The 26,358-nt window shown below is 51.8% G+C and overlaps 1 protein-coding gene across 5 annotated transcripts in view; it reads left to right on the plus strand.

Annotated features, from left to right (window-relative positions):
- Positions 1–571: 571 nt before the first annotated feature.
- DLG3 (discs large MAGUK scaffold protein 3) overlaps positions 572–26,358 on the plus strand; it is a 167,499-nt gene continuing 141,712 nt past the window's right edge. Inside the window, exons 1-3 of one of the 5 annotated variants that reach the window (XM_005286019.4) lie at positions 572–1,024; positions 4,087–4,218; positions 22,130–22,278. In XM_005286019.4, the coding sequence (XP_005286076.2) occupies positions 1,009–1,024; positions 4,087–4,218; positions 22,130–22,278 (297 nt within the window). In that variant the 5' untranslated portion in view covers positions 572–1,008. The remainder of the gene's footprint in view (positions 1,025–4,086; positions 4,219–22,129; positions 22,279–26,358) is intronic. The other 4 variants (XM_005286018.4, XM_005286017.4, XM_065557386.1 and 1 more) reach the window with 4 other exon arrangements.

Genomic DNA, 26,358 nt, shown 5'->3' on the forward strand with positions numbered 1-26,358 from the left:
TAGTGCAGAGGCCCCCAACCTGTGGGGCATGCTCCCCTGGAGGGCACAAAGGAATGTTTGGGGGCAAGCAGCTGGGGCCTTGGCCAGCCCCTACAGGGTGATTGGGAGGGGGGGTGTACCACCCAGCTCTGCTCCTAGCCCTGCCCCCAACTGTGGCCCCAGCCTCTTATCCCTGCCTGTGTCCCTCCCCCCCCGCCCCTGAACTGCAGCCCCACTTCCAGCCCTGGCTCAGGGGGAGGGGCATGGACGGGGTAATGGGGGGGGGGGGCACAGCATGAAGGTGACCAGCGGGCAAGTGTGAAAAATTGGGACATTGTTTTTTTCTGCGGGAGGGTGTGACGGGTGTCAATGTAGGCAAAGCCCCTAACATTGGGGTGCCCGGTCCCCCAAAGTCCCACCCCACTGGCTGCAGGGCCTGGCTTCCCTCTCCTCTGGCAGTGCCGGGGTTAATGTCTGGCCTGGCCCAGCCCCACCTTTAGAGCCAAGCCCTGAAGTGCTGACAAAGGCGGCAGGGCTGGGCCAGGCCCGGGTCCAAGGGGCTGTGCGGGGCCAGGCCCCCCTTCCCCGGCAGCACAGGGCCCTGCTGCCAACACTGCAGGCCAGCCCTCCTCCATGGCTGGGCCCGCCCCTGAGCCCAGCCCGGCCCCCTCCACTCCACACAGCCCAGGGCGACAGCAGGGAGCCTCGGCTCACCACTTCCCTGGCCAGGCAGAGTTGGCTGTGCCCGCCCGAGGGGCTCGCCTGGGGCTGCCCCGGGGCACGGTCCCAGCACCGCCAGGCTGGGCGCTAGCCGGGGGGAGAGGCCCAGTTTCCAGACTGCAGGAGCTGTTGCAGCTGGAGCTGGGGAAGGAGGCAGCCAGCTCCTTGTATCGCTTTCCCGGGGCAGGGCCAGGCCGGGGGGGTCCCAGCCGCTTGCTGCCTCCAGGGCCCGGCCTGTGGGGCTGACATGAGGGCAGGCGCCTGGAGGAAACGGCTGCGAAGGGACCCGCAGCCCTGCCAAGCGGAGAGATGATCAGTCGGCAAGGTAAGGACTGGAGCCCAAGCCCTGGCCAGGCGGCCGGGGCGAGGGCAGGAGACACTGGCACTGGGGGCAGCCAGGGAGGCGTAGAGCCGCAAACAGCCCTGCCCGGAGCTGCCTGGGCAGGGTCCCACACCCAGAGAGCAGGAGCTTTGATTCGACACCTGCCTTCGGCTGTGAGACATCAGGGCCAGGTGCAAGGAAAGCTCCCCCAGCTGGGCAGAGCGGGCTCCTTGTCCCCAGGGCCGAAGAGCCGGGCTGGGGCCCAGCGACACCTGGGAGTGAGGATGGGCTCTGGCTGCAGAGCGGCTCTGCCCGGTGCCAACCCCACTGGGATCCCAGAGTGCGGGTGAGTTCGGGGCACTGGCGGGTCGGAAACCTGAGGAACTGCCCTGCCCTGGGCTGCTTTGCCCAGAGGTGCCTCTGCAATTCCTCCTGCACGGGCTGCCGTAGCGACCCCCTGCCCCTCCTGCTGGCCCCGCAGTTCCCAGCTCTGCCCACCACAGCCCGGGGCTAACGCCCAGGTGCCCGCCAGGCCATGCCTGACTGGAAAAAGCCCAGCGGCTCCCCTAGGCATGTCCGCCAGGGCACCTCCGCCAGCCAGCTCCAGGAGACGCTGCAGCCTCAGCGTGAGCGAGGCCCAGAGACCCGGGGCACGGACTGGGCCACGGGTGCTGGCACCGGCAGGGTCCTGCTGGTCTCGGTGTGCTGAGGGCCTGAGCTGGCAGCTGTGTCTGGGGGTCAGCTGTGAGCTCACCCCCCGGTGCTGGTCCCTCAGGCCTTTAGCTCTTCGCTAGCGGGCGGGAGGCACCAGGGCTCAGGCTCTCTCCCGTCACTGCTGCATCCACCAGGCCTCATGGGGCTGTCGTGTGACATGTTTCCCTGGAGTCCAGTTTTGTCTGTGGTCATAGGCCGGGGGTAAAGTAAGCGGGAACACCCTCTTCTTCCTCCCCTCTGGGGACATGGCCCTCCCCTCCTCCTGGTCTGGTGTGGTGAGAGCTTCAGGCTGCGTTCCCTTCTGATTGTATGTGACCACATGGGAGCGAGGCCAAAGTGGGACCCCGTTGTCACAGAAGGAGGAGATTCTGGAGCAGAGGTTCTGTTTTGTGGGGTGCAGATTGGGCAGACCCCTCCCCACCAGTACCTGCAGGGTGGGCCTGTGTGGGGTTCAGTGCACTGTATCTGTCACACTCAGTACCGAACCCCCTCTCCACAACCTCGCAGGGGAGGGGAGTGTCTTGCACTTCCCTGGGCTCATGCACTTTCCACAGCCAAAGCAGTGCGAGTTTTGGTTCTCTGCCCGTTTAGGGGGCAGACAGCCTCCTCACACTGGCCCTTGCTGGCTCCGCTGTGTTAGTCTCAGGAGCCAGGCCACTGAGTGAACAGGCTACAAAGACTGACCCTCTGGCTGGAGAAGGGTGAGCTGTGTGTGTGCGAAGCCGGGTCAGCCGCTGCCCGGGCTGAACTGGTTTTGTAGGCAGAGGGGTTTTAGGTTCCAGGGCTGGCAGGAGCCTGGAATCCCCGGCAAACCCAATCAATCCAGCTGGCGTCCCAGGAGATCCCAGCCTCTCACCCGCTCTGGGTGGGGAGGGACTCTGTTTGCATTAAGATTTATTCATGCTTCACCCGCTTCCTCTTTCCCTTCTGGGGCCTGTAATACACCAGTGTGGGAAAGTGACACAGACAAAACCACCTTCCTCTTCCAGCCAAGAGGAGATTTGGGAGGGTGAGCGGGGGGTTGTCTCCCCATCGGTCCCTGCAGAAATCCCCAGGCCCAGAGAATGGGAGCAGGGACCCCAGGTGGCCTGAGTCTAGGCTCTGAGGGACACAGATCCCCTTGTTCTGTGCTCTGTCCCCTGCTGTGAGCGCTGGATGCTGCAGGACTGGCAAGGCAGCTCAACCCTTTTGCATGAGTTCCTAGGTCCAGAGATGTGCCCCGACCTCCCTCCTCACCTCCTCCCCCACACACAAGTCCTTTGTTTTTCCTGCTGCCTCCATAACAAAGGGAAACATTTGCTGACAGGGATGGGACCAGCCCAAGGTCTGTGCAAAACCTTCTTGTTTGTGTGAGAACCGTTGCTCTGCTAGGCCCAGGGGCTGCTGCTGGATTACAGGAGCTGGCCTGCGTCGGGCTATAGAGCTGGGCTGATGGTGCAAGGAACTCGTCCAGAGACACATTCAGCTCTCCAGATGGAAATGGCTCAGGCCCCTGCCATCCCAGCCCTTGGCTCCCACGCCCACCTCTGCCTGTGTGCTTCAATCCCATCCCCCAGTCTGGACCCAAGCCCCACCTTGCCATTACAGCCCCTCTTTCTTTTGGTGAAGGCAGCATGTCCATAATGTAGCCGTCAGGCAGCGCCGAGCAGACTTGGCTCCTGTCTGCCAAAGACCAGCTTGGGGAGCAGGGGGATGTCCAAACCCAGCCTCGCTGAGAGCCAGCCCTGGCCCGGGGGGAGCCAGTGGGCAACACCCATGGTGCGTAACTGCCCTAGGTTACGGCTGCTCTCCCCTGCCGGAGCGTGGCCTCACATGGAGACCATGATTCCCAGGATGCAATGCAGCCAGAAACCTCTCCCCTCCCTCCAGTGGAGCTAACAACCCTGCTCCTGTGGAGATGTGGGATCCCAGCATGCCGTGCAGCTGGGCGCACCCCCGGGATTGGCCTGTCTGCCTTAGGGCCAGATGCTGAGGGTTGGGGTTGCATTGTAATTCCGGCGTGTTTGGGGTAGGTGGGTACAGTCTGTCCGGTCTCTTGCCTTCGGGCTCAAAGGAATCGGATCCACAGAGCCACTAGTTCCATAATTTGTGCCTGGCTTCAGCAGTGACCCTTCGTCTTTCACTGCCTGGTAAATCAGCGGTGCAGGGTCTGGCCCACTTTCACTGGTGTGCCTGAGGGGTCCCTGATGGCAGGGATTGATCTGGTGGGTGGCAGACCCCTTCCTGGTGTGGGTACGGAGAAGTGCCACGGGGCAGTGATGGGTGGTGATGTGTTGTGTTGTTGTGGGTGATGCGATGTGTTACGTGATGCTCTGATGCTGTCTGAGGGCTCTCTTGTGCTGTTTCTCCAGACACTCAACGGGCAGTGGCGATTCTGACCAGGTACCAAACCACGCTGAGGGCTCCAGAAGAGCAGCAGTTGAAGGCCTCTATCGGAAAGGTCTCGCACATCTTCCGAAGTGACCTCTTTCAGGCCCTGCTGGGTAAGTGCCTTCCGCCTAGTGAGCTGACTGCTGGCTTCGCACTGAACAGCCACCCAGTGGCTGACACACACGCGTAACCCTCCCCTCTCAGGGTGCGGATGCTGGGGACCCGGGCTCTGATCTCCTAGTGTCTGCGGCAGGACCCCAGCTTCTCGAGGGAGTGAGTTCTAAGGACATTTCTGCAGCCCGTGTTTTCTACACTCTGGCTGGGGCCAGGGAAGAGCCCTAGAACCCCCTTTGTCTGCGGGAGTCAGCGACCTGAGCTCAAAACCCAGCACCTAGTGCGGCTGTACAGTGGCACAGAACGATTCCATTCAAAGCATGTGAAAGAGCTCAAAGCTTCAGGACAGCGGGAGCTGTTACATGGCTTAACCTGCGAGACAGTAACTGTAATAGTGAAAGGCAAAGCAGGTCATGCATAGGCCCTGTGGACTACGATTCCCAGAATGCTCCTCTCACTGACTGGTCTTAACCTTCTAATTGACGCCTCAGTCTTTCTTTTTCACTGCAGATTTGTGGGGCAATGTGGATTTTTTCACCCCTAGGATACCCAGGCCAGTGCACGTTAAGGGGCTGTTAAGTTTTATAAAGCACTCCTTGCAGTGTTCAAACATGATGGTGTTTATGGCCCGTCAGCTATGGATCACGTGATGGAGTTTTATGCACCTTCCCCTCATGGCCCTGCCACACAAAGCCTGCTTGTGTCGGGCATTGCTTCTCTTTATTCTTACTACCATCTCTTGGGGAGAAGTAGGTTTTTCTCCACTTGCTTCCTGTTGCAGATAATATTTCACAGGTGTGGGAAAGCAGCTCCCAATGCAGCCCTGTCTTTCAGGAACTCCGAACCTGGAGTATTTGCAAGGAATATGATGTGTTGAGGGAAAAGAACTATTCACAAGAAATGGCTGTAATGGGCAGCCCCATCTTGCAGGTTAGAGGACTGAAAATGCCTTAGCTCACAGCGCAGCAACTCCCTGGAATTCCATCAGCGCAGTTGGAGTCTTATTAGAAACTAGACAAATACAGTGAGAGAAACTCCCACACTATCCTGTTGAATTTTTACACACACCAACTTTCTACTTTCATGCCCCTTTCCTGTTCACTTCCCATTAATTTTCTAGCAAACAAATTAATGGCCAGGACTGTTCCTGGAAACAGCAAATTTTAAGTGATTACTACAGACTATTCACACAAACAAAATCCTGAGTCCAGGACTGGCAGAATTCCCGGCAGAAACCCGCTTTTAACAGTAACCCTTGAGGGGCACAAACCCTATCATGTGACTTATGTGTCCAATCACCATTAACACAACTCCAATTCTGAATGCTCCAACAAGCCAGAGACAAAAAGGTATCTGCAGGAATTAGTCTGCTAATAAGCTAAAATAGTGAATACGTGTGTGAGAACCACCGTCTGTTTGTGGGCATCTAAATGAAATTATCTTGACCTCTCCCTAAGGTATTTGTATGGCCCCTATCACCTGAGCTCCTCACGATCTTTAATGCATGTCCCCTCAGACACCTGGCGAGGCAGGGACGTGCTAGCCTCCCCATGGTACACAGGAAAATGGAGGCACAGAGACGCTAAGTGATTTGCCTAAGCCTAGGTCATATATGAAGTCTGTGGGAGAGCAGGGAATTGAACTAGGGTTTTTTGAGACACAACTTTACACTCCGACTCCTGCCTTGCTCAATGAATGACTATGAATGGTTAATGATGACGCATTTGAAGCTGGCGTGGCAGGATGGGTATTTCTAGGATGCTGGCGCCCACCTCCTTTCCATGGAGACGGATGGATGGATGGATGCTCTATTGGCATGCTCAGGGCCACACTGCTGCCTCACTCGCTCCCGCTCCATGTGACTGCTTGGGCCCTGCAGGCACAGCATAGTCAGAAGCTTGTCAGCGCCCAGGTGCGATGGCTGCTGGGTGGTGGGGGTGTGGCTCCATTTGCCGAGTCATGTGGGCTCAGGCTATACAGAAGAACAGGTGTTTTGAACAGAGAGAGAGAACCCAGTGGCCAGTAATGTCTTTCCACCTCCCATTTCCAGGCCTGAGTAGTACAATTTGTTTGGATGGCATCTCTAACCGTATCCCACCAGACTGAAATCCAACCTGCCGATACGTCTGGGGTTCTCAAACTTCACTGCACTGCGACCCTTCTGACAACAAAAATTACTCCACGACCCCAGGACCGGGGACTGAAGCCTGAGGCCCCCCCCAAGCCCCGCCGCCAGGGGCAGGGGGGCCAAAGCCAGGCAGGGGACCTATAACCTGAAGCCCTCAGGCTTCAGCCCTGGGCAGTGGGGCTTGGGTTCAGCTTTTCCTCAGCCCCAGGCCCAAGCAAGGCTAACGCCTGCCCTGGTGACGCCATTAAAACAGGGCCGTGACTGTTTGAGATGATTCTCCTTCAGAATGGGCTAGGGAAACCACTCCCTGCGCTGTCTTTTCCTCTGATCAACTGATCCTTGTCGAGGGGTTTTCTGATCGGGCAGGGATCTCTGCTAAAACTAGTGTGGCTTGCTCAGTGGGGGGACACGTTAGTTTTCTGGGCATTAAAAAGAAGAGTTAGTTGTTTGATACCAAATGTATAACCATCTAAGAAGAGTGTTTTGTTTTCATAGACTCCTAGATTCCAAGGCCAAAAGGGACCATTGTGATCATCTAGTCTGACCTCCTGCATAACATGGGTCACAGAACTGTCCCATAATAATTCCTAGAGCAGAGCTTTGAGAAAAATATCCGATCTCGAGGTAAAAATTGTCAGTGATGGACAATCCACCATGACCCTTGGTAAATTGTTCCAATAGTTAATTACTCTCACTGTTAAAAATTTGCACCTGATTTCCAGTCTGAATTTGTCTAGCTTCAGCTTCCAGCCGTTGGATCATGTTAGATCTTTCTCTGCTAGACTGAAGAGCCCATGATTAAATATTTTTTTCCAAGTAGGTACTTACAGACTGTCATCAAGTCACCCCTTAACCTTCTATTTGTTAAGCTAAATAGATTGAGATCCTTGAGTATAGACTATACTATAAGGCATGTTTTCTAATTCGTTACTCATCCTTATGGCTCTTCTCTGAACTGTGGCCGATTTATCAACATCGTTTTGAATTGTGGTCACCACACCTGGACACAGGATTCCAGCAGCGGTCGCACCAATGCCAAATACAGAGGTAAAATAACCTCTCTGCTCTTACTCAGTAGCCCCCTGTTTATGCATCCCAGGATTGCATTACTCTTTTGGGCACAGCGTCACATGTTCAGGTGATTATCTACCACAACCCCAACATCTTTTTCAATCACTGCTTCCCAAGTTAGAGTCCCTCATCCTGTAAGTATGGTCCACATCCTTTGTTCCTAGTTGTATACATTTATATTTGCTTATGCTAAACAATCTGTTCCACCTTGTATTTATCTGTGACACTCTGAGTACCTTTCCCAGACCTAAAGAAGAGCTTTGTGTAGCTCGAAAGCTTATCCCTCTCACCAACAGAAGTTGGTCCACACATCTTGTCCCTGTAATATCCTGGGACTAACACGGGTACAACACCGCATACAACAATATGGTAATTTTATATCATTCTAGTTGGGCAATCAAAATGTCGTGTGGTACCAAGTCAAATGCCTTGGAGAACTCTAAGGACATTACATCAACACTATTACTTTTATCAACCAAACTAGTAATCTCATCAAAAAAAGATACCAGGTTAGTTTGACAGGATCTATTTTCCATAAACCCATGTTGATTTGCATTAACTACATCACCCTCCCCTTTAATTCTTTATTCAGCGAGTCCCATATCAGCTACTCCATTATCTTGCCCAGGATTGATGTCAGGCTGGTAGGCCTATAATTGCCTGGGTCATCCAGTTTGGCACCACATTAGCTCTCTTCCAGTCTTCTGGAACTTCCCCAATGCTCCAAGACCTATTGAAAATCACCTTTACCCATCCAGCAAGGTCCTTAGCCAGCTCTTTTAAAACTCTTGGCTGCCAGTTATCTGGACCTGCTGATTTAAAGATGTCTAACTTTAGTAGCTTCTGTTTAACGTCCTCCGGAGATACCAGTGGCATGGAAGGAGAGTTGTCATCACCTTGTGATGAGACTCTATCCTCTGTTTTTCCCTAAAATACAGAAAAGAAATATTTGTTGAACACTTCTGCCTTTTCTGGATGATATTGATAATTTTACTATTTCCATCTAGAAATAGACCAACACCATTGTCAGGATTCTTTTTGTTCGTAATACATTTTTAAAAACTTCTTCTTAGTGTCCTTACCTATGCTGGCCATAGATTTCTCTTTGTGTCCCTTTTGCTTTCCTTATTAATTTTCTACCATTCCTAACTTCTCATTTATATTCATTGCTATCAACTTCCACTTTCTTTTGTTTTGTTACATTTTTGTGTGTGTATTTTTTATAGCTGCATTCACTTCCCCTCTAAAACAGGTCTTTTTTTGAACCAGAACAGCCTTCTGCTTGATTGTGGGATTGTGGCTTTTGGGGCATCTCGTAAGGTGTCCTTAAATTATTTCCAATTATCTTTCAGATTTTTCTGAACAAATTCTTCCTCACGGCCAATTTGGCTCATAATTATTTTCAGATTTGTGAAATTGGACCTGTTAATCTGCCAAGTGTATATCTTACTTGTCTTAATTTTATACTGTTTGCACATTATAGATGTGATCAAGTCACGATCACTTGTACCCAAGCTACCATTAATTTTAGTTCTGTGTGGACCCAGCAGGGGGAACAACAAATATATAATAATTTTGTGGGTTACATAAAAACGAGGCCATTAAAAAATGTAACCCCTTGGTGAAGGATTTTTTTTAAAAACAGAAATAATTTGACATCTAGAACCCAGAGGCTGCTCTGTTTTGTGCTGTACCAGGTCAGGATAAATTCTGGGCAGGAACTAGTTATGAGTGTCTCTTAAGATACAAAAATATAAAGACAATACCAGGGAACAATTTACAGCAGAAATAATCTTCAGTGAGACAGAGCAGCCCCCTATCTGATCTCTTCTCCTTGGATTCCACCTGCCAGATGCCTAGAGACTCCAGACCTCAAGGGAAATGTGCAGCAATTCCGAAGTGTCTTCAGAGGTCTCTTAAAGGGATGTCTGATTCCCCAGTCCCTTGGAAAGAGAAGAAATGCCCCAGCTCTGCTGTTCCCCCCCCCCCCCCCCCCCCCAGACCTCAGAGATGTGTCTCAGGCTCGTATGAAATCTTCTCGGTGAACGGTAGTTCAAGTGAGAGCTCAGGAGCATCTGGTTAGCTCTGGCCAGGTGGTGAGAGCCTGGAGGATCCATCTATCCATTCTCAGTACACCCTATCATGGTAATTAATACCAACCAGTTCTCTTTCAGGCATTTCTGAGGTTCATGTCACCTTATGACCTAGGCAGTTTGCATCTTTACCACACGTAGATGCACCTAGAACCTGTTTTCCGCACAGCAATCCAACAGAGGGTGTTCTCCTTAGTCTCTCCTCTCCTGCCCCACTGTATCCTTGCATTCTACCCCTTCTTCCCTTTTCTGCCGGGTTCCAGGAGCTCTGTCTTCCCTCCCCGAGAGATCGTCCTGGGAACAATGACAGAGCTGTTCCATGGCTTTGGAGAGGAATGCAGAGCCCTCGTCCTTGGCAGAACATGCTGCAGCTGGTCAGGGGGCACCGTGGTGTCAGCAGGAGGCGTAAAGATAAACTGGCTGGTGGTGTTTTGTTAGCGCAGGAGTGGAGTTCAGTCTGGCTCAAAGCAGGCTAATCTAGGGGAGAGGCTGAGTCCAGCAGGGAGGCCCTGGCCAATTAGCTGGAATTTCCATATCAAATACATTTGAAATCCACAATATTTGTTCCCGAGCCAGGTTTCCAGAGTCCTCTCTGAGGGTGTAGTTGGTTTGGAATAAACAAAATCCAGTGACGGATCAGTGAGTCCCGGTGAGCCCGAGTGCAGCTCCTACAGTCCACCCCACAGACAAACCTTGTGACACGCAGGTGTATGTGTGCAGATGCTGCTAACCCAGGGCAGCTTTGCTGGGTACCCACTCCTCCTTCCATGTATTTGTTCTAACCACCAGCTGTTGTCTCATCACATGCATAGATTATAGGCTCTTCCAGTCTGGGACTGTCTTCCTACTCTAGGTGTGAACAGCGCCTAGCATAACGGGGTCCTGAGCCCCTGCCAGGGCACTGAGGGGCTAGCACAGTAGAAAGGGACTCTGCAGAGGGGTCATGATGACATTAACCTGTGAAAATGGGGCTCCGCCTGGGTGGAATCCCCTTGTGGCGTGTGGCTTTATTGCCCGTGGTGGTGGTGGCAGCCAGTGGGGCTGGGTAGCTCTGGGAGAGACAAGGCCGTTTCAGTCCCAGTCGGTTTGCCGGCTCTCTGGTCACTTTCCCGCTGGGGTGGTGTTTCTCCAGTTTGGAGCCCAACGTGTGCGTAAATCCCTGGGGTTGGCGGGGAGCTATCCCAAGGGAGGAGTGGCATTATTCTTTGTTTGGTTAGTGCCCAGGCAGCCTGGCACCCCACTTGCCTGGGCTCTGTGCAGCCTCGCAGAAGGGCACCTGCGGTGGCTCAGACAGTGCTGGGCTGAGGAGGAGGTCTGTCACTTGGTGTGCTTTCAGGAATGTGGTGGCTGCTTTCTTTAGGCCTCTGTGTGTGCCCTGGGGGGGACCCAAAAGCATGTGTCTGTCTTCAGAAGTGGGGCACTCACACTCTTGCAGGACCTGGGCGGCACCTGCCTTCCTCTGCTAGTGCATCCCAGCGAACAGGGCTGCCCAGAGGGGAGGGACACAAGTGGGGCAATTTGCCCCGGGCCCCACATGGGCCCCCACGAGAATATAGTATTCTATAGCATTGCAACTTTTTTTAATGGAAGGGGCCCCCGAAATTGCTTTGCCCCAGGCCCCCTGAATCCTCTGGGCGGCCCTGCCAGCGAACAGGCCTTCTCCTCAGGGATTGTGTGTCGTTCCCGGGCTAGGGCTAGCGGCTGGTGGGGGCAGAGTTGTGTCCGGCTCTGCGCCGGGAACAGGCCGTGCTTGGCTCAGAGACTCTGTGTGAGAGGGTGATTATTTCCGGGCAGAGTGCTGCCGCTGCTGCTCAGGAATGCAGGAGCACTGGGCTCAGGCACAAAGGAAATTATCTGGTCCTGAGCAGCGAAAACAGGATTTGCTGCCTCTGGCCTCCTGGCCTTTTTCTTCATGCGCTTGAGGCCTTTGCCTGCTGGTGAGCCAAGGTTGTGATTTGTAGTGAAACTGCCCAGGGAACAGTTCAGGCACTCGGGCCTAGGGGACCATGGGAACAGCCAGCTCTTACAAACGTGCTTCAGGAGTCAACAACTGCAGCCTCTGTGTGATTGTGTGCGAAGGAAGGGACTGCCCCATAGTACCCTGGGGTAGAGGGGAAGGTGCACTAAACTGCTATCCCAGAGACCATACATTCTAGACCTAGCTCTTCTCCTAGCTACTGTTTGTACGGCTGTGGCAATCACAATCCTTAGTACAAGGCAGGGTTTCAGTCCGTGGGGGATAACTATTATTCACCAGTTTTACAAAGAAGATAGTTGTACTTGCACTTTAGGCAGAACTGGGAACAGAAATCAGGTTTCTAACATACCAGATGCCACCTTGCCATATAGCCTTTCAGAAGGATCATGCTAAATTAGGTGCTCGTGTAATCTACGCTACAAGAGTGGCTCTGTGTCACTCTCTAGACTATTGTGGTTTATGACTCTGTTAGTGCTTGTAGACTAAGGGTACCTCTACAGTGCACTTATACACCCGCGGCTGGCCTGTGCCACCTGACTCGGGCTTGGGGGGTCAGGGCTGTTTAATTGTGGTGTAGTTGTTTGGACTCAGGCTGCAGCCCAAGCACTGAGACCCTCCCAGCTCGCAGGGTCCTAGAGCCCTTGTTCCAGCCTGAGCCCAAACATCTACACTGCAGTTAAACAGCCCCTTAGGCTGAGCTTCGTGAACCTGGTCAGCCGCTGGTATCTAATTGCAGTGTAGACAGACCCTTAGAGATCTGCTTTTGCTTACGAGCAAAGATCCCAGGTTCAGTCCCTGCAGACAACCCAAAGAAAGGCTTGGTCACATTTGGCTGCGATGTTTGTAACCTTAGCCAAGAAGAACCAAGATTGCTAGTGCTCAGTGTCACAGGGCTGTCTCACAAATACTTGTGTATCCCACTGGCAGGTGCATGCTGGCTCCGTTTGGACCGACTTGCACAGAGGACAGCAGTTTCTTAGGCCTGGTCTATGCTAGGAGCTTAGGTTGGTATAAGGATGTCGCTCAAGGGTGTGTAAAATCCACCCCCCTGAGCACCACAGTTAAGCTGACCTAACGGCCAGTGTAGACAGCGCTAGGTGGACAGAAGAATTCTCCTGTCAGCCTGACTGCCTACACCAGCGTGGGCAGCGTTGTAAGTGCAGAGCTATTGGGGAAGCAGGAAAGGTCTGGACTCTCCATCCGAAGGGTGTGCGTGCAAACATCTACATCTCTGTACCAGAGTTAGCGTAAGGGCCCTGAGACCTTGTGGGAGTATTTTACTCTGAACGACATTGTATGTAGAAGTGAAACTAGATGTGCTAATTGTTTTATTGTTGCCTTTGTATTAGCTGTATGTGGCTAAGGGAGAACTGTTCCTCTAGGAACAGGCACAGGGTGTGGCAGGCTGGGTATGTTTGAGACTCAGGGGGGCCTGTGTGTCTGAGCTCCAGAAAGGTAAGCACCTGATTGAATAACCTCGTCTTTCCAAACAGCTGCTTCATTCCCGAAGGTGCAGCATTAGTGTTCCTGGGGGACTGGCTGCCTCAGAGCATTGCTAATGGGCTAGGGTATCTTTCACCTGTTCATCACAGCTTGGAATTTTGTCCGGCTCAGCAGGGATTAAAAGTCGTTCCCAGCCAATGGCTGGTGGATGGACCTGAGAGGGAATTCGTTTGGTCCCTGTCACACGCTGGCTCCTAGGCTTGGCATTAGACTGTAAGCTGCGGGGGCAGGGAGGGTCTCTGCTGTGTGTTTGTGCAGTGTCTAGCTGCAACAGAGCCCCTCTGGCAAGGGACCACAGTGCCTTACTCACGTCCATCCGGCGAGCCAGCAGCACTGTGCTTGTTTCACACACGGGACAGGGGAGTGCAAAAATGAGAAGACAGCCCCAAAAGCCCAATCCCGTCTACGAAAAGTCTCCTGCTGTTTGGGCCCATCTCATGCCGCTTGAATGTTTGGGGCTAGTGATCCTGAGGCCGCTCAGCCTCCTGCCAGTGGCTGCGTGGGCAGCCTGATTCCATGGCTCTCTCGGGAATCGTCCTCTCACGTTCACAGCAGCCCCTGACAGCTCCTTCGCGGGCTGGTCACTGAGATGCAGCCTGCAAGGCTCACAGGACACATGCAGTCACTGAGAGACTCCAGCGTTGGTGGAGCAGTTAGTGCTGGAGGATTTGCTGGGCTCCCTGGAAGCCTGATCACTTCATTACTGCAGGCCCTACCTTAGGGTACCTCCAGACTACCCGCCATATCGGAGGGTAGTGATCGATTTATCGGGGATTGATATATCGCGTCTTAAGCTATATATCGATCCCCAAACGCACTCCCTGTCGACTCTGGAACTCCACTGGAGCGAGCGGCGGTAGCGGAGTCGACGGGGGAGCCGTGGCCATCGATCCCGCGCCGTGAGGACCCAAGGTAAATCGATCTAAGACACTTCGACTTCAGCTACGCTATTCACGTAGCTGAAGTTGCGTATCTTAGATCGATTTCCCCCCACCCCCCAGTGTAGACCAGCCCTTAGTTGTGGCAATCTGCAGATTCCCCTTCCACACCTGGTGCACTGACCCAGCTTCCCGCTGTGTGCCCTCTGCTCCCCTTGTATGTCCCGTGTGCTGCACGTGATCCCTATGAAATCATCACAAACCAGCCTCAGCTGCCACGTGCTGCCCTGCATCATTACCGACGCTGCTGAGGATCAGTGCCTTACGTAGCCCTTTTCTTCCTCTCCGGCAAGAGCACCGCTGTGGATTTGCTGGTGTCCTGTCTCCTCGGAAACTGACACCAGCTCCTGCCGCTGCTGCTGTAAGCCCTGACTAATGGGAGGATGAGTCTCTCCCTGGATAACCTGACCTCTGCTGGGCTGTGAGACTGCCTGGTTCGGGCTGTCGGTGGGTGTGCTGGATACAGCGACCTCTCAGCAAGGGGCACAGTGCAAAGAGTACGCCGGAGGACACACCCTCAGAGCGTGGTGTTCATGGCACAAGAGCTTCTGTGTGTGTCTCAGTATCTGAGCCTCTGCCGGATTCTTGCTTGAAAACCAGCTTGTATCTGATCAGGAGTTTTTCAGTGCTCCTTATGGAGTACTGGGTGGCCTGCTTGCAGTCCTTTGCTGCAAGGCACCGTTCACAGATACAAACCTGCCTTGGAGAGACGCTGCCCGGTGGTGTCGCAGGGCAAGAGATGTGTGGGGGGGTGGTCCTGGGCTCCCCCTTCCTTCCTCTGGCTGCTTCCATTGTCACCCAGCTCCTTTTCCCCCTGCCCCTCCCTTCTCCTGACTTTTCTTTCTCACATGAGCACATCCAAAGTACGTCTACACCCCAAATCCAGGTGTATTCAAAGTTTGGGTAGGATCATAGAAGTGTTGGGCTGGAAGGGACCTGGAGAAGTCATCTACTCCAGCCCCTGCACTGAGGTAGGACCATGTAAGCCTAGACTAGCCCTGACAGGTGTTTGTCCAACCTGGTCTTAAAAACCTCCAATCATGGGAATTCCACAACCTCCCTTGGAAGACTATTCCCATGCTTCACTATCCCGAGAGTTAAAAAGATTTTCCTAACATCTAACCTAAATTTCCCTTGCTGCAGATTAAACCCATTACTTCTTATGCTGCCTTCAGTGGATATGGAGAACAATTGAAAACCGTCCTCTTTCTAACAGCCCTTAACATATTGGAAGACTGTGATCAGGTCCCTCCCCTCTCCCCCCCACCCCACCCGTCTTCTTTTCTCAAGACTAAACATGCCCAGTTTTATTAACCTTTCCTCACAGATCTGGTTTTCTAAACCTTTGATCATTTTTGTTGCTTTACTCTGGACTCTCTCCATTTTGTCCACATCTTTCCTAAAGTGTGATGCCCAGAACTGGACACAGTGCTCCAGCTGGGGCTTCACCAGTGCCGAGCAGGGTGGGACAATTACCTCCCAGGTCTTACATACAAAACTCCTGTTTAATACACCCCAGAAGGATAATCAGCCTTTTTCGTAGCTGCATCACACTGTTGACTCATATTCTGTTTGGGATCCACTATAATCCCCAGACCCTTTTCTGCAGTACTACCACATAGCAGGTTATTCCCCATTTTGTAGTTGTACATTTGATTTTTTCCTTCCTAAGTGAAGTATTTTGGACTTGTCTTTATTGAATTTCATCTTGTTGAATTCAGACCAATTCTCCAATTGGTTAAATTCATTTTGAATTCTAATCATAACATAAGAACGGTCATACTGGGTTAGACCAATGGTCAATCTCGCCAGTATCCTGTCTTCCAACAGTGGCCAATGCCAGGTGCCCCAGAGGGAATGAACAGAACAGGGAATCATCAAGTGATCCATCCCCTGTTGCTCATTCCCAGCTTCTGGGAAACAGAGGCTAGGGACACCATCCCTCCCCATCCTGGTTAATAGCCATTGAAGGACCTATCCTCCATAAATTTATCTAGTTCTTTTTTGAAGAATCTTGTCCTCCAAAGTGCTTGCAACCCCTCCCAGCTTGTTGTCGTCAGCGAACCATGGATTACTACTCTTTGAGTACAGTCTTTCAACCAGTTGTGCACCCACCTTACAGTAGTTTCATCTAGACCGCATTTCCCCAGTTTGCTTATGAGAATGCCATGCAGGACTGTGTCAGAAACCTTACTAAAATCAAGATAGTGTACTGCTTCCCCCATCCACTAGGCCAGTAACCCTGTCAAAGAAGGAAATCAAGTTGTTTTGGCATGATTTGTTCTTGACAAATCCATGCTGGCTATTCCTTATAACCTTATTATCATCTAGATGCTTACAGATTGATTGTTTAATAATTGTTCCAGGATCTTTCCAGGTATCAGGTTAGGCTGATTGGTCTTTAATTCCCTGGATTCTCTTTCTTCCCCTTATATTTGTCATTCTTCAGTCATCTGGTACCTCCCCTATGCTTCATGAGTTCTTGAAGATAATTGCGAACGCTTCTCATATTGCTTCTGCTAGTTCCTTAAGTACCCAAGGATGAATTTCATCAGGTCCCGCTCACTTGAATACATCCAATTTATCTAACTATTCTTTAACTTGCTCTTTCCCTACTTTGGCTTGCGTTCCTTCCCCCTTGTTGATAATATTAAGTGTGTTGAGTATCTGGTCCCCATTAACCTTTTTAGTGAAGACTGAATCAAAGTAGGCATTAGACTCCTTAGCCTCCTTGATGTCATCAGTTATCCTTCCTCACTAAATAGAGGACCTACACTTTCCTTCATTTTTCTTTTGCTCCAATGTATTTAAAGAACCTCTTACTGCCTTTTATGTCCCTTGCTAGGTGTAACTCATTTTGTGCTTTAGCCTTTCTGATTTTGTCCCTGCAGGCTTGTGATAGTCTCTTTTATTCCTCCCTAGCAATTTGTCCACGTTTCTAGTTTTTGTAGGCTTCCTTTTGATTTTCAGATCATTAAAGAACTCCTGATGGAGCCATATTGGCCTTACCCGTCTTCCCATCTTTCCTTTGCATTGGGACGGTTTGCAGTTGTGCCTTTAATATTGTCTCCTTGAGAAACTGCCAGTTCTCCTGAATTCCTTTTCCCCTTAAGTTTCCTTCTCATGGGACCTCACCTACCAGTTCTTGGAGTCTGTGAAAGGACTAGCTGAGCTAGCTTTAGTCTAGCTCCCAGGGGTAACGGGAACAGTAGCAGTGAAGGTGTGACAGCATGGGCCCCAGCACGGTCCAGTGACCCACATACATTCACAGAGTCCTCGGTGGGCTTGTACGTGGGTGGCTAGCATGCACTAAAGCCTGCACTGCCACATGCTCACTACCACTGCGGCTTGTGCCAGCGAGACTAAAGCTCGTGCAGGTATCTACCTGCGGTGACAACCCCGCAGACTGAACGTGAGGGCGAGGAAGTGTGGGCTGGGCGGTGAAAGCGAGCGAGGGCCAGAGAGCCGTGGAGCGGAGGTGCTAGCAAATAGGGGTATGGAATGAATGAGGGTGAGTCAGTCTGTGGTGGAGAAGGAGAGGTGGCGTGTGACCGTCAAGTGGGATTAGCAAGGGCCCAATAAGGGGGACAAGACTTGGCTCCTAGGTTTCCAACTCAAGTCATTTGTGCTACACCCAGGGAAGAAGCTGGAGGGAGCTTCGGTCTTAGGGTATCAGGCACCAGCAAAGGGCCAGCCTGGGAGAGTTGCCTGATGTGGGGCCGAGAGGAAACCACATCCTCCGTTAGAATGTGCCCTGGACATTTCACTCCCTGAAAACAGGCCTGTGGCTGAAAGGAGCTGTTGTGTCTTCTGTGAAGGCTGGAAAATCTAAGCGGGGGGAGCAGAGCCAGAGCTGCTGCAGGCACTCCCTGCACAAATCCACCCGAGGCAGCACCCTGACGAGCAGGCAGCCACATAATGGACAAAGCCTCCCCCTTTCACCCTCCAGGGCTGGAGTCCTGTTGGAAACACCCGTGAGCTGTCACGGCAGCAAACTGGCTGGGGTGGCGAGGCAGCCAGAGGTCCTGTGCTAAGAACAGGAGCTGATCCAGCTCCCTGCCACTCCTCCGGGTGAGGCTGCCGCCCAGCCAATTAACTCCCTTCTGACCCCTACCCCATCCCCTTCCAATTCATGCAGCAAACCTCCCACCACTGAGAGTCCCTGCAGTACCCCAAGGAGAGCAGGGGCATGGGCCTGCTGTGCTGAAAGGGATCTTTGTATTGCCCCCAAATGTTCCCAGGCCATGGGGAGGGGATAGTGCACCTAGCATCAGTGTCCATTTCCCTAGGGATGAGAGCATCTGCTCTACAGTGTCACTTTCTTAGCAGGCTGGTGGCCTTATACTGCTGATCCGAGGATTCCAAAGCCCTTCCCAGGCTCATGGAACAGTGCTTCTCCTACCACAGCCACCTCTGGGGCGGAACTTGCCAGAGCGTAACAGCTTCCCAAAATGGCCTGATATGATAATGAATGTAGCATCGGTGCTGCAGGCAAGACTCCCCAGTTATTTCCAAGTGCTGCACCTGCGTAATCTGAGGGGATGGGAAAGATGTCTATTCTGAGCAAGTCTCTCATCATGTAATTAAAAACTGGATGCTTTCTGGGGCATGGATTGTCATTGCTGGGCGCTCAGCCTCTTGGCCTCTAGACACTACTGCAGTATAGCTGTTAAATAATAATAGTCACATGACGTTTCTACCCTGGGGGAAAGATTATGGCCAAATTCTGATCTCTATTATCCCGTGTAAATCCCTAGTGACTCTTAGTAACTTCAGTGGAGTTACTCTCGATTTACACCAATGTCACGGTACAGAATTTGGCCCTTAAAGTTGAACATGCAACCTTAACCATGGTATTTCCTGTCTTGTGCAGCTATAACATTCTCTTACTGTTGTTTTTGTGTAATAATTCTGTGTAACCAAATGTATGGGAGAAACAAACGTGCATTTCCTGATGCCCATGAGAAATTAGTGAATTAAACGACAAAACTGTGCACATCCCCGAACCGAGACACGTGTGATGCTGCTGTAACCTGCCTTCTTCTCTGTCCTGCCCTTCCCTACTATTTCTTACTTCCATCTACTGCCTCCTGTCTAAAAGGAGTCCCTGATCCTGCAAATGGCCTACATGGGCTCAAGGGTTCTCTTGCACAGATCCACTGCTTGGGGCAGGAACCTTCGTATTTGCTTTGGGAAGTGCCTCACGTACTTGTGAGTGCTGAAAAATCGTAATCCCAGGCTCCATACCACTGGTATGCCATGAGAGCTCAGCTGTACTTACCTAAATCCAGAGACCGGATTGTTTGGTGACACTGGGGAGAAGGTTTTTTATTTTTAATCCTATTTTCATAAAGTTTAGCGCATTCCAGGCAGTTGCTGAGAATAACTGAACAGGGAGGAGCCAATGCTCCTCTGTTACATAATGATTATTTTTATAACAGGACTAGATGTTTTCTCACTAAAACAAAGTCCTGTTTGTGTTGCTTAGTAGTGACTGGTTACTATGATCTCATGTCTGAGCTAACTGGGCTCCTTGGGTGGTTGACGGCTTTCTGGGCCCTTCTAGGATATGTGGCATATATACCGGTGGTGCTGCTGGGGTCCAGGCAGGATGAGTCCCAGGTTCCCTTTACACCCTGTATTGTTAGCTGCCCCACTTTCTCTTCTGGATGCTTACAGCCAGATTCTGTACTGCTGTACTTTTCAGGAGATAACGCACATATGCCATGGCCCATGGGGCTTGGGTTCGCCTCCTGGGTGCACCGAAGGGCTGTCGAAATAATGGAAGAGAGTGAAACACGGCTTGCGGCTTGCCCTTGGCTCACATAAGCACTGTAGATGCTTCACCTGCTAGATCGCATGGCCCCTGGTGCATTCCAGAGCCTTATCAATGCCTCCTACTGCCACGCCCCCTTAGGTCCCCAGAACACCCTGCTGTGCACCCACCCCCAGCTGCCCTGGAATCCCGCCTACTGGTAACCGAGATCTCAGAGGGGCTTGTGGGCTATTCTCCTCCTACCGTCCCATGCCAGGGGTACCCAGTGCTGCGAACTTAGAGAGAGCCATTCCCGAGCACGTTCCCATCCCCCCAGCCAGCGCCATTCCCCGAGCGCGTTCCCGTCCCCCTGGCCAGAGCCGTTCCTGAGCATGTTGCTCCCCCGCAGTGCCTCCCCCATTCGCAGTGAAGCAGCTTCCTGAGTTGTCTTTGCCTGTGACAACTGGACGACTGTTGGAACAGGTGTATTGGCTGTAATGGAGGGGACTGACTAGCCTGGCCTCTCACCTGCTCGGCTCTGTGCTCCCGCAGCCAGCGGCTGGGGGTAGCTGCAGCGGGCGGGGGAGCAGTAGCCCTGGGGTGCCTGGCCAGGGATGGGCACACACTGCCTCATTCCGAAAGGGGCTCAGTGCAGGTGTGACCTGCTCCTGTCCCACCGAGCAGGCTGTCCCTGTGCAGGCGGCATTGTGCCCTCTCCCTCCGCTGGGAGCTAGCCTAGGGCCCAAACTCCTTCCCAATGGGGTGAATTTCGCCCCTGGCTGTCTTGTTTTCCTTTGGCAGGGAGTCAGCATCTTGCTCTGGGGACCGCACTGTAGAGGAGAGGGATTGAATGCAGATGTCGTCTCATTAAAAAGCAAAGCAGCATTAAACTAGAACTGGGAGGAAACCTGTGCCTCCGGCGACTGCCCTCTCTGCTGTCCATCATGTGGTTCTGGCTTTCCTTCCTCCAGACAGAGCCGGTGAGGCCCTGACCACGCCCGGCCTCTGTCGCCCCGGAAGGGAGTGGGTAGCTCTGGGAGCAGAAGGTGTGGCCCATATAATAATTACAGATGGATTAGCTAGCCTCCCGGGGAAACTGTCGCAGGGACCATCGCTGCACTGCCTCCAGCCGGGGAGAAGGCCTGGACTAGAAGTGACCTAACGCTGAACCTCGCGTGAAGTCCTTTATTGCTTGATGCTGGTGAGACAGTTGGGACAAACCCAGCGATGGAAACATCCCTGTTTATTACGCTTGGGTTTGTAACTTGGTTTATTTTTAGCAGTTGACTCAGATCTCCTGGAACCCAGGAGCTGGGTGTCTGCGCTGTGCCTGCTGTGTGTGTTGACAGGCAACTGATCATGTGCTTACACCCCTTCCACCTCTGGGGCAGCCAGCGTTTGATATCAGAATAAGGGTTAAATGGCACGAGGGCCTCTGGACACCGCTTTGCTGTGCACCGGCAGCAGAATTCCGTGGGGAGGCGGGAACTGGCAGGGATCCAGGAGCAGCTGCTGGATGTCTAACTCCGATGGAACGGATTTGCTGCTCGTTGCTGGTGCTTTCCCACACCCCTTGACCTGCGCCGGGTTAGCCAGCTCAGCAGCTAGCCAGTGCCGACTCCGGCCTGAGAGGGGCTAGGGAAGGGCAGTAGAACCCTGCGGGCACCAGGCGCAGGAGGGAGCCGGCGGCTGCCTGCGAGCAGGAGCAGCAGGCTGGACTAGCCTGGACACTGGCGGTGGAAGGAAGGCCACGCAGCAGGCAGCCGAGAGCCAGGCTTGGACGCAACACGTTGCCTCTCGGTGGCTGGGGGCTCCGTAGCAGCAGCCGGAGGATGCCGGTCAGCAGCCAGCAAGCAGGACTGGGGGTGGTGGGAGGATGGGGTGGATGGGCCCCAATGGGACACGGTGGTTACCCTGACACAGCTCTACTGCCGTGCCCCTCGGGGCTGAGTTCAGAACGACTGGTGCTGTTTGCACTGGAACTGGGGTATTCGCACCTTCTGATTTCCTGCCAGTCCCAGGAAATGAATCATCTGTTACTTACTAGAGATGCTTAAGTGTTTGTAGGGACCCTCCAGGGGCTAGCACCTGAAGGGCCTAGTGCAGGGTGTGGGCGGGGGAACCAGGTCCAGCATGTGCCACTGAGCTCATAGTACACGTTAGTTCCGTGCAGACGGCTGGTAGCCTGCAGAAGCACTGCATTCCCAGCGACAGCCTGCTGTGGAGTGAGTGTGTCTAGCATAGGATGGCTGTCCTGTGGGAGGCAGAGGAATCCCGTACCAATTATCAAGGCAGAAGGTTACCTGCACCAGGTCTCACAGCCATTAAACGTGACGGGAAGGCAGAGCGAGTGGAGGTCTGTTTATGGTTCACTAGGCAGGGCGCTCTCAGTTGTTCAGTTTGGATTCCCCACTTCTATGGATGTTTCTCATACTGTTTTGCAGATATTCAGGAGTTCTATAAGCTGAGCTTACTTTCTGCACACCCGCAGCATCAGATCCCAGATCCAGCCCCCCGTATATCTGAGAATCAGCATGATGCTGGAGAGCTGGGCTCACCTAATAGCCCTGGAGATCCCCAACGTAATCTGGAGGTAAGAAAAGTGACTCCCCCTTTCTGTGCCAAGCTGCATGAAAACCCAGATCCTCCGCACGTTGTTCCACTTCAGTTACATAGATACAAGTCAAGTGAGGGGACAAAGAATATTCTCTGGGCAAACTAACAAATCTGTAACTGTGCCGCGAATGGGTTTACCCCCCCTATACAAACAGATAAGCTATTTTCAACACAGGCATTGGGTAGCTGATGCTGACACTTTTTTATTCTGTTCAAGACACATTGTTAAATCATCCTCGCTGCAGTATGTGAGCACCTTCCAGTAACGCTTCAAGTGATGTGAGTAGCATCTGTTGTGTGTGGCTTGTCCTCTCTCCCATCCGCTCCTCACCTTGCACTTGATATGGAAGGTTTGGGATGGTAGGAGTTCATTTCATAGTCTGGGGTCAGCCCACGAGGAAGTTCTGTCTGCACAGACGACGTTTATCCTGACAGTAGAAAGTTCCATTGTGCCAGGGGTGTGCAGCTGTAGGCCACAGGCCTCATCCAGGTGCATCAGGCAATCTTTTAGATATCCTCCTGGGCCCTGGCCAGTGAGTGCATTGAAGATGAGGACCGGGACCTTTGAACTCAACTCTGTATTCATTGAGAAGCGAGTACAGGGAGCAGAGGACAGGTGTGATGTGCTCAGGATAGCCCATGTCGCTGAGGAGTCATGCTGTGCCATTCTGTACTAGTCTGACTTTCTGCATTGCTCTAATCCAGACTGGAGGTGACTAAGATGTGTCTAACAGAGGCCAGGTGGTTGTTCACCAGGATGGAATGGAACCTCCTAGCCAGCTGGAGATGGCAGAAAGCATTACTTGCAGATGCTGCTATGCGAGCCAATGGGGGTAGTGGTGTGGTCAGATGGGTGAACGACAGATAAAGCTGTGTCTCACCTTTATAGGCTGGCAGCTGAGTCCAGTTCACCTGCCGTCTCCATGTAGGTGTTGACTAGGATCAGAGAGAACTTACCCTGTTGGGACTCCAGGGTCTAGCTGTTAGCAGTGGACCTCTTTCCTAGCATAGATGGAAGGATAGTTTCAAGGGCCTTTCCCTTCAATACATCCCCTAAAGCCTAAAATTACTGGATGGTAATTCCCGCTACTGTCTTGGCAAGAACAAGTGCTCAGGGCAGAAAGAGCGAAGATGGGAGGGTTTTCTGGTCCCTGGGTTATGAGTGCTTGATTTCCTCACCCCCTCAGCAATCCGGTCACATGCAGGGATACTGAATCGATAGCTTCAACATCAAGTGCCAATATAACGAGTTCCCAAGCTAGCCTCTTGTCTGTCAGTTCATCTTGCCCACAGGCAATATCTAAATACAAGTACAAAAATGAAACTCATTGGCCACAAACCCAACCCTTGCACTCACCACCCACGGGTATTTACTCCACTGTTGGCTAAAAAGGTGGACAGAACAGATGCCTAACTTTAGATTCAGAAGGCTGCAAATGGGAAATGAATACCTAGAGTCATAGAGTTTAAGCCTAGATGGGCTCATTAAACCTGCTCGTCTGACTTCCTGTATATCACAGGCTGTTAAATTTCACCCAGTAACCCCTGTGATGAGCCCAGTAACTTGCTGGCTAAAGCATAACATCCCAAAAGGTAGCCAGTATTTATCTGAAGACGTCTGAGGCATCACTTCCCTTAACAGTTTGTTCAAATGGTTAATCACCATCACGGTTAAACATTTGTCCTGTATTTCTAATTTGAACTTGTCTGGCTTCAGCTTCCCAACTTTGGTTCTTGTTCTCTCTTTCTCCGCTAGATTAGAGAGCCCCTTAGCATCCCCTATTTGCTCCCGATCACAGCTTGCCTGAGCCAGCAGGGCATCTTGCAAAGAGAGCTCACCGTAACTTTATAGCAATACATTCAGACTTAACTCAAGATGGCCACCTGGGCTTTACCTTGCTTAATATAAAACAGGTTCCGTGAACAAGGTGCAGCCAGAGTTAGGCCCTTGATCGATTTGGGTTGCTTGGGTTAAGACTCAGGAAACCATTCCTGTCCTTCCCAGCTGCAGCCAGGCCTTTTGATTTTGACTGCTGGTCCCTGATTGGCTTCTGCTGGCTCCAGCACCTGGGTGGCCTCTCCAGGCAGTTCTTTGAAGTCTAAACTTGCTGCTCTTGTTCTCCAAAAGGGACACCTTCTTAGGCTGGGGCGTGCCAAGGCTGGGGCCTCCAATGGGGGAAAAATGCCTGGAACACCCAGTCACAATCCCCACTGTAAGCAAGTCATCTCTCTGTTTTCTTTTCGATGGGCTTGTTAAATCTCATTGTCGGGCATTTTCTTCAGCCCTTGAATCATTTTTGTGGATCTTTTCTGCACCCTCTCTAGGAAGTGTGGACAGCAGAAATGTACACAGTATTCTAGTAGTGGTCTCACCAGTACCATGTACAGAGGAAAAATCTCCTCCCCCTTTTCCAGATTCAAACTCGGGAGCCCAGGACTCTGAGCAAGAGAACCCGGCCACCCATCCATGCATCCCCAAGAGTCCATCCCTGTGGATTATGCTTCTCAACCTGCCACGGCCTAAATATGGGACACAATGTGTGCCAGACACAAAATTAGGGACACAAAAAATGTAATCATACTGGAAACATAAAATGCTGCAGGAATCCTCCCTTGAATTAAATAACTCTTTCGATGACTTTAATAATTTAAGGATTAAAATCTTTTAGTTTAATGATTCTGCATTTCAGATTTACATAATTTTCAATTATGCCAGTGAGGGAACTCCAGATCCGTATGGAGTATAGAGAACTTTGGAGCTGAAAGAAGTGATGTCCCTTTAAATGAAATTCACTTGAGAGGTAGAAAAGGATAGATAGCAATGCAAAGAAACCTGTAGTGGACACAGGAATGCTTTGACTCTCTGGGGGGTATTTTCTAGAGAGCGTTTCTCAGCCTTTTCAGGTTGGCAACCCCTTCTTTTAAATCAAAAATTTCTGTAGCCCCTCTATTTTCTCTGTAAGTAAGGGTAGAACATGTATCAATGCTAAGTCTAAATCATTGATTTGTGTATGTGTTTCAAGAGACTGACAGAGAAGATATAATCTTGAAACATAAGGGTGTGCAAAATTTTCCCTGCTTTAGTTTGTAAAAAAGTCAATGCCTCACACACAGGGGCGGCTCTATGTTTTTTGCCACCCCAAGCACGGCAGGCAGGCGGCTTTCGGTGGCGCGCCTGCGGGCGGTCCACTGGTCAAGCGGATTCGGCGGCATGCCTGTGGGAGGTCCGCCAGTGCCGTGCCATCGATATCCCCGCCACCGAATTGCTGCCGAAGCCATGGGACAGCGGACCTCCCGCAGGCACGCTGCCGAAAGCTGCCTGCCTACCGCCCTCACAGCAACTGGCAGACCGCCCCCCCGCGGATTGCCACCCCAGGCATGCGCTTGCTGCGCTCGTGCCTGGAGCCGCCCCTGCTCACACACTCACCCTTCCCACCTGCCTTTAGTGACATCTGTTAGGGTCGAGACTAAAACAGCGAAGCATGGATTTTTTGGTTTGAGAGCTGAACTGAAAAATCGGGAAAAAAAAATGTGGTTCGGTTCAAACCAAAACTGAAGTTTGTTGGGCTTTTTTTCACCAAAACAAACCTCTCCCTCTGCCACAAAAATATTTTGGGTAAAAAATGTTCAGGTGTGTTTCACCTGTTTTTTTAAATTAACTAAATTTTAAAATGAAACACTGTTTTGAAACAAAAAGTTGACAAATTTCATTCTGAAATCATGAAATGATTTTCAGGTTTTTTTCATCTGAAATTATTTGCTGAATTCTACCTGAAGTTATGAATAATTTTGATGCCCTGAAAAATGCATTTTTCAGCAAATTTGCCATTCGCTGACAATTTTTTGCCCAGGTCTAGTTGTGACCCTGTGATTGAGAAACGCTGCTCCAGAGAACCTTTAGATCTTAGTAGCTTTACACTTGGTCAGCAGCTGGACTGTGTGGGGTACAGCAGCTGGGAATGAGCCAATGCACCTAGCTCTGAGGAGGAGCTCTGATAATCAGTAAAGGCAGGTGGAAACAAATGGGAAACCCAAACCAGGCCCTGTTTACAATAGC

This window comes from Chrysemys picta, chromosome 9 (genome assembly GCF_011386835.1).
Source record: "Chrysemys picta bellii isolate R12L10 chromosome 9, ASM1138683v2, whole genome shotgun sequence".
NCBI lineage: Eukaryota > Metazoa > Chordata > Testudines > Emydidae > Chrysemys > Chrysemys picta.